The sequence below is a fragment of the Dreissena polymorpha genome, unplaced genomic scaffold (assembly GCF_020536995.1).
Source record: "Dreissena polymorpha isolate Duluth1 unplaced genomic scaffold, UMN_Dpol_1.0 chrUn021, whole genome shotgun sequence".
NCBI classification, from domain to species: Eukaryota; Metazoa; Mollusca; class Bivalvia; order Myida; family Dreissenidae; genus Dreissena; species Dreissena polymorpha.
In genome coordinates, this window is record NW_026273335.1 from 267,595 (window position 1) to 276,551 (window position 8,957).

Here is an 8,957-nt window from a genome sequence, read left to right on the forward strand (position 1 = left end):
CCGTGTAATGACCTTTGCTATAGATGTTACGATTCAACGTTATCAAATCGACCAGTTCATAATTGACCTTTCGACACAATCTCCACGCAGAGTTGTCGTTCCTTGCTCTCACATACAGGTTACAATATACTAAATACTCGTTTCATGAAGGGCTGCACTCTCTAAAAAATATCATAGTTGACTCGAAGGCATGTTTTACATCTTAAACTATTGTTCGGGTTTTATCTTTCGGAGATAATGGTAGGGCATAAATAGGTGTTCACGACCGAAACCCTGAAATATGATAAACTTGGAGACTTTAGTAAAGCCTTGCACTGAAAAAGGTTACATTCCACTAAGAAACGGCCGAAAAAAAAGTTGCAAAACAGTCGATTTTGATAAGCGTCAAGTTCTTTTTTGGTTTGAACATGACATATCTTTTTTATTGCATAAATCGATTCCGCTTAGAATGGCCTTTAAGAAAATGTATGGTTATGGGGGTCTCTATGTGCAAAATGTTGCATTTATTTTCGCTCAAAGTTGTCGCTTTTACATTGAATTATATAGGGAAACTATTTAGTATATTGCGACCTAAACGCAAACCAGGCCCCGTGTTCACACAGCAAATTGAAATCGATTTTCAATGTCAAGTGACATTGATTTTCAATTTTTGTCATCGGTTCTCAAACTTGGTGTTCACAAAGAAAATCGATGTCAAATGACATTCAAAATCGATTTTCAAATTGCAATCAATGACACTGAAATTGAAATTGATATTGGGCATTGTCAAATTGAAAATTGATGACAATCACCATGGTAAGAAAACAATTTGGCCGACATTGAAAGACGTCTTCGTCGCGCTCGATACATAAATGAATTGTTTCCAATGGATAGGAGAGTTTTCCGTGATCGAACGAACCCATTGGAAACTTTGTCCCCGATGGAAATTCGTGAACGGTACCGGTTTTTCCCGGAAACTATTCTGTTTCTTGTCAACATACTGAATTTGGAGAGGGCTACTGAACGTTCTTGTCCTCTTCCGCCGCTCATTTCAACTTTAGCGGCATTGCATTTCCTTGCAACTGGCACACACCACATTGTGACGGCAGGGCTGCATGGAATCTCAAGGTCCAGTGTATATAGAGCGGTCAAGCAATTCACGGACAGCGTGTGTCTACATCTAAATGACTTTGTTTTCTTCCCAAATATCGAAAATGTGCAACGGACGGTGCAAAAACAGTTTTACAACATCGCTGGTGCGTATTAGCTCTCAATAAAATTTAATCAGACAATTTAATGATTTTTGATTGGTTGTCAAGTAAACAAATAAGGGGAGTTAAATGTTTCTTAGTCGAATCGGGCACAATTCAAAACGTTGTATGAGTACTGTATGCTAGATTTATACGTCTTGAAATAACATACGTGTATATTAAGTATATTACGTGTTTGATAAGTATAATAAACATAACTGTTTATTAGTGATTGTTATTTTTGGGAACACATATATTGACATGAAAGACAGAAGATTGAACTTGTAACTTTTGAAAAAAAAAAAGCGGAAACTTTGTTTGTAGTATACTCAAATTAGTATAAAATTATCTAATACAAATGTCGATTAGGCTAACAATGTTATTGTCTTTAAAGGTTTCCCCCAAGTGGTTGGTGTGGTTGATGGGACACATATCCGTATTCAAGCGCCTAGCGCCAACGAAGACGATTATGTGGACAGAAAGGGATTTCACTCCCTTAATGTACAGGTAAAACAATAAGTGAAATAAAGTCCATGAACATTTCCTCAACTTGTATTTTTTTAGATTATATATGTTTAAAGGTTGTCTGTTCACAGTGAAAATTGCAAAACGAAACTAGTGACAATTGGATGTTCTGTTGTTTACTTGTATTATTGTGATATCAGAAAAAATGACATTGTGCAGTGTGAATTTTATTAAGATTTGTGGTTTCTTTTTGCTCTATAGATGATTTGTGATGCCACTTTTCGGTTTGTTGACGTAGTCGCAAAGTGGCCTGGGAGCGTTCACGATTCAAGGATCTTTCGTGAAAGCGCCATACGTCAGCGTTTTGAAAGAGGTATAATGACAATTACATGAAGACTACTCAGTATTATGATTTTATTCATTCATTGCACACATTTATTTAAGCACAGAATTATTACCGGTACATCAAAATTAACAAGCACAATTTTATTTTATTGAAGCGTTTCCATCTTTTCAAGTAGGTTTGATCACCAGCCATATATATAAATTATCTATCTATCTATCTATCCATCCATCCATCCATCCATCCATCCATCCATCCATCCATCCATCCATCCATCCATCCATCCTTCCATCCATCCATCCATCCATCCATCCATCCATCCATCCATCGATCCATCCATCCATACATCTATCTGTCAAGTCTGGTTTTATTTTATATAACAGCTTTTAAAACGATCACATGTATTATTATCACATCACATTTGACAAATGAAAGCAACTTAAAACATCACTTTTTTACGCAATGACACAATTGAATTAGCGTCTCATCAGCCCAATAAATAATTCATACTAACAACAAAAATTGAACTTCATTGAAATCACATCATTCCAAATGATCACAGTAACTTATATCACAATTATTTAAATGTAACATAAACAACAACATATTAAATCAATAACGTTATAACTATGTCATAAACTTGCATGCATTAAACAATACACTGCTTGATATTGTTGTTTGACATTACAGTGCTGCAAAATGATCTTTCTTTTTTATTATAACAGGTGAAATCGACGGTCTTCTGCTTGGTGACTCTGGCTATGGATGCAAGAGGTATCTTATGACACCATATCAAAACACTGACAGTCCTTGTAAGGTATAGTTATTAAATGGATCTTTAAAACAATGTAACATATATTCAGAATTAAATTTTGTTAACCTTAGATTAAACAAAACAAGGGCTGTTTGTAAAACATGCATGCCCCCCATATGGGCTGTCCGTTGTAGTGGCAGCCATTGTGTGAATACGTTTTTGTCACTGTGACCTTGACCTTTGACCTAGTGACCTGAAAATCAATAAGGGTCATCTGCGAGTCACGATCAATGTACCTATGAAGTGTCATGATCCTAGGCAAAAGTGTTCTTGAGTTATCATCCGAATATCATTTTACTATTTCGGGTCACCGTGACCTTGACCTTGTGACCTCAAAATCAATAGGGGTCATCTGCAAGTCATGATCAATCTACCTATGAAGTTTCATGATCCTAGGCGTATGCGTTCTTGAGTTATCATCCGGAAACCATTTTACTACTTCAGGTCACTGTGACCTTGACCTTTGACCTAGTGACCTCAAAATCAGTAGGGGTCATCTGCTAGTCATGATCAATGTACCTATGAAGTTTCATGATCCTAGGCACAAGCGTTCTTGAGTTATCGTCTGACAACCACCTGGTGGACGGACCGACCGACAGACCGACCGAAAGACCGACATGAGCAAAGCAATATACCCCCTCTTCTTCGAAGGGGGGCATAAATACTAATCATCATGAAAAGGTTTAATATTAACTTACAGGCATAAAGCAATGTCACCAAACTAGCATTAGTTCTTAACATTTAGTGGAATGATTGCAATATTATTAGTATGTTGTTTCATTTACAGGAACGGTTTAACATATCCTTATGTCGAACAAGAGTGGTGATCGAGCAAGCTTTTGGCGTTCTCAAGCGTAGGTTTCCATGTCTACATTATGGACTTAGAGTAAAACCTGACAGAGCAGCCAAAATAACAGTCGCGTGTGTCATTCTTCATAACATTGGATTAGAGAGGCAAGACATGTTTTCACGAACATGTGAGGATGACACGGATCAGCCACATGTTGTTTATGAAGGAGATGGGTCTGGAAACAGTTACAGAGACCACATCGCAGAATCTTTCTTTTAAGAACATATAGTTATATAATAACAAGGGCTGTATGCAAAACATGCATGCCCCCCATATGGCCTGTCAGTTGTAGTGGTAGCCATTGTGTGCATACGTTTATTGTCACTGTGATCTTGACCTAGTGACCTGAAAATCAATAGGGGTCATCTGCCAGTCATGATCTATGTTCCTATGAAGTTTCATGATCCTAGGCCTAAATATTCTCGAGTTATCATCCTGAAACCATTTTACTGTTTTGAGTCACTGTGACCTTGACCTTTGACCAAGTGACCTGAAAATTAATAGGATCATCTGCCAGTCATGATCAATGTACCTATGAAGTTTCATGATCCTAGGCCTAAGCATTCTTGAGTTATCATTCCGGAAATTATTTTACTATTTCATGTCACTGTGACCTTGACCTTTGACCTAGTGACCTTAAAATTAATAGGGGTTATCTGCCATTCATGATAAATGTACCTATGAAGTTTTATGATACTAGGCCTAAGCACTCTTTACTTATAATTCGGAAACCAAATGATGGACGGACCGACCGACCGACGGACCGACCGACATGTGCAAAACAATATACCCCCTCTTCTTCAAAGGGGAGCATAAAAAATCATTAATGAAATTATCAGGGTTTGGATTCACCAACTTTTTTTAGTCTAAAATGTAAGACTCAAACTTAAGAAAAGAATCGAAAAACGTTTTACCTATGAATCTGATCACAAAACATTCACAGTCAATTTGAAGATAACTAAACAAAGATTCATTCACATAATGATAAACTAACAAAGTATTATATCAATAGCAAAAAGATAAGAGAAGGATCACCGAGGCTGCAGATCAAGAAAGACAAGTTAGAACAAAAGAATAGGCATATCAACAGTATTATTCATTTAAACAGGTATATTGGAAACTGATTTATGCCAGTTATGATTTGAACAATTTATATGCACAAAAGAAACTTCATACATCAGTGAAGTTAAAAATGACTCTGTTCTTAAAGTTTTAATTGTTATTTCAGTTATGTGCATGCTTTTTATCCTATTACCAGACCAAAAACAATAGACTATCAAGCGATCGTATAAATATAAGCTCTATGCTAATATCGACATTTTTAGACCATGGTTTTCCGATAATATATAGTATTTTAACTTTTTTCTTATTATAAACGACCACAAAATAATGGGAATAATAGAATATTATGTGCGTGTCGGATAGAGATCAAGTTTATCATAAGAGACTGAGAAACAAGTTGTAGTACATGTATATTCTCTTAATATAGATTGGTTTAGGGTATTGGTTTATTTGAGTATTGTTTTTTTTGTGTAAAAGGCAATATGACTTTCATATATCATCTGCATACTCAAGTTAATAATAGTGTGATGTATCAGTATGCTTCCAGATTCAGAGGATGTCAAAAGATAATTTTTGGTCTTAAAATATTGACATATTGAAATATACCTTTTGATGGTCTTAATGTTGAAGAAGTGGCTACATTCGAGGCAGTTGCAGGCTTTGATGTACACTCAGCAACAGTTAGTGTACACTTGGCTGAGGCTTCATCAATGTCTGCCATCTCAGCAACATCAGCCACGCCTTCAATACAACAAATTATACCATCTATGAATAAACAAGAAATGTGTCCATGAGACAATGATGCACCACTAATTGGCACCGGTCACAACTTTAGACAGACGGCCAGACATACAGATGTTACTATTAATGCCCCTTCACCATTTTTCGAATCACAAACATCGCAAAATAAAACCAATTAACATTCCACAAATTATTATTGCCAGATATGTATATAATGGTTAAATATTAAACAAGACAAATATATTGAAGCAGAGCCATTGTGTATGGTTCATTGTTTAATGTTTCCAAAATAATCTGGTAACGTATATTGCAGGTCGGTTGCAGTTCTAAATATTCCATTCATATTCATTGCATGTTACAAATTTGAAAGAAAATGCAACAGTGAAAAATAAATTAAAAAGATCATTATACATGCATAACAATCACCTGAATCAATGCCACTCGGAATGCCAATCAGCTGTGGCTTGTCGCGGATGCCATCTATGACCAGGTCTTCCACGGTGGTTAATACAGCTGGAGGCCCCCCTCCAGTTTCTTTTCTGTCAGAATCTTTTTTTTTTTGGCTGAAATTAAGCGAGGTACATTTATGAACCATTTTTTTAACTTAAATATCATATATTGTAATCTTTGAAAAATTATTAAACAATCAACATTGATATTTTTTATTTTTGATGTACAATAATAATTGGCAGTGATTATTATTAACCCTTTACATGCTGGGAAATTTGTCGTCTGCTAAAATGTCGTCTGCTGAATTTATAAAAATTAGCATTTTCTTCGATTTTGTTTCAATAATACTATCAGAATAGCTAAAAGTTTGGATCCTGATGAGACGCCACGTTCTGGATCCAAACTGTTAAAAATAATCAACAAGCATGAATAATTAGCGTGATTAAAGATCTAGCAAAATATTACTGGCGCGCAAAACACATGTAATGAGCTCATAATATTCAACAATTACATGAACTTTTTTATTTTTGTGTGCATAAAATACTTAATAAATTACATTTAATATTATACAGTTTTTACAATGGGTGCAATAAAAGAAAACATTTCACTACATTACATAATGAGAACATGTCATTTTGTTTCATTTTTACATTCTATTAAAACTGGTACATACGAACATGATATAAATGCAAAGTGTAAGGTACCTCGACATTTCAACTGCGCATACATGTCTTTTATTTGACGCACTGTCCTAGAACATTGTGCGACACTGGAGCTGAAATGAAAGGTAATATAGTCATATTCTAAATGGAAGAGGACCATAATTGAAACATATTCATTGCTTACATGTATGTTTTTCTAGGTATAAAACGGGACATAATAATGTCAAAATGCCAGTCAGAGTTACACAACTTTGCCTGCACAGCCCCCCTATATAGTAAGTAAGTGTTGCAAGTATGAAAGCAATAGCTTTGTTACTTTAGGTATAAAGTGGACCTAAGCACAAAACTCAACCAACTTTTCAATTTTTTAAGTATAAAAAGGGCATATAATTCTTACAAAATGCTAAATACAGTTGTCTGCTCTTGTTTATAGGTTGGGGTCATGTTGATAAAGAAGTACACAAAATATAAAAGCAATATGTCAAAAGACATAGTCGAGCTAAAAATATATGACACATATAAAGACATGAATGTCTATAAAGGCACCCTAGCAAACATGATTTTGCTAGATCTTTCTTATTAATATTTTGTTCTGTCTTTGTTTTGATAAGAAAACATTAACATTTTGTAAAAAATAATCATTATCTATTAGAAACATTTTTTCATTAACAAAACCACAACAGTTTAGTATTGGAATTTTTTAATTTTTTTTGTTTACACTGAGTAGCACTATTTCTGTCCAAATTCTCATTTTTTTCTCGCACAGTGTATTCTATGCAATCAAATTAGTGAACAAAAATATTTGAGATAGTCCTGCATTTAAACAGACAAGTGAATCTAACTTTATATATATATAAATAAGTAATTTCCAATTAGATTGTATCCTATCATTTTGTGGTCATTTATCTCATAACAGTAAAAAAAAGTTCAAATGGTCCTTTGTGGATAAGATGTTGCAAAGCTTAATTATATTGCCTAATTGTAAAAAGTATCTCTAAATTTTTGATTTTTTTTTATATAATTTTGTAAAACAAAATTATATAACAGGTTGGTTCAGACCAGGGTAGGAATCACTACTTGCTCTTGGTTATACATGTAGGACTGTTTGGAAAGTATTTTAAGTTTAATCAGAAATATTTTTATATAACAGGTTGGTTCAGACCAGGGTAGGAAATACTACTTGCTCTTGGTTATACATGTAGGACTGTTTGGAAAGTATTTTACATGTAAGTTTAATCAGAAATATTTTGAGAATTTCAGATTGTAAAGCTTTTCTCTTGCAATGCATATACATTATAATCAGTCATGGTTTGAATAATTGATATTGTGCCATATCTCACACTCTGTGACTAATCATACTATGGTATTAATATTTAGATCTAATACTGAATAAAACCTACTATGTAGCCTCTTTTAATGATTTCATATAATCTTAGATTTAGGGCGGACAGACCAAGGATTAACATGAAAAGGGCGATCAGATTCTAGAACCTGTAAGGAATTATGGTGATCGGATCTGTTGATTAGGGCTCTGTATGTGCTAATAATAGTGTTAGAATAGACTAAACAAGGCCGTCATTTTCAGAACATACATTTAATCGTCACAAACACACAGATGCTTGATAGGCTAGATGCTACTAATACTAGTGATATTATTTGAGACAATTAAACATGCCTTGAACTTCAGTGACTTGAAGTTATTACAAATGATTTAAAAACATAATTTTCAGTTGCAAACATGCAGCTGCCAAATATTTTCAGACATTGTTTTTGTTCATAGGTCACTGAAACATTATGAATATATATATTAATGCCGAATTTTCTTACTTTCGGTTATACAGGCATGTGTTAGTTCTATCAAAACAAATGAATGTTTTGTCTACAGCCTAACTTCACTAAGACTAATAGTAAGATGACATTTCAAAACAAACAAGTTAATTGCGACTCACCAATTGAAGGTATCAGCAACCTCTTGCCAGGTTTGTTCCTTTTTTTGCCACCTTGTGTGGCACCTTTAAATCGACAATATAACTCGTCGTACCGATCGTTTATCAGTTGAACCACGAAGGTTTTTTCCGACATAGACCAATGCACCTGAGCAGTCATTGTAGCTAAACTATCATTGCAGCAGACGTCAACAAAAAAACAACTTCCGCTTTACCGCTTACGTCCACAAAAAGTCAAAAAAAATCGATGTCGTTAAAACCGATGTTGAACGACATCAATTTTAAATAACTTCGTGAACTCGAACTTTGTCATCGATGTCACTTGACAACGATTTTCAATGTCATGCAAAATCGATTTTCGATGACAGTAAAAAGTTTTGTGAACACGGGGCCTG

The 8,957-nt window shown here is 34.5% G+C and overlaps 1 protein-coding gene and 1 long non-coding RNA gene across 2 annotated transcripts; one reads left to right on the plus strand and one right to left on the minus strand.

The window, feature by feature from the left end:
* Positions 1-919: 919 nt before the first annotated feature.
* Positions 920-4,034, plus strand: LOC127863625 (putative nuclease HARBI1). Its single transcript, XM_052403251.1, has 5 exons — positions 920-1,235; positions 1,624-1,736; positions 1,956-2,067; positions 2,763-2,854; positions 3,639-4,034. Exons 1-5 carry the CDS (start codon positions 920-922, stop codon positions 3,918-3,920), a joined length of 915 nt encoding a protein of 304 aa, XP_052259211.1. The 3' UTR covers positions 3,921-4,034.
* A 1,503-nt stretch (positions 4,035-5,537) lies between these two features.
* On the minus strand, positions 5,538-8,720 carry LOC127863638 (uncharacterized). Its single transcript, XR_008041132.1, has 3 exons — positions 8,566-8,720; positions 6,659-6,729; positions 5,538-6,067 (listed from the first exon to the last, which is right to left on the minus strand). It is a non-coding gene; the product is annotated as an uncharacterized LOC127863638 (long non-coding RNA).
* Between the last annotated feature and the right edge of the window lie 237 nt (positions 8,721-8,957).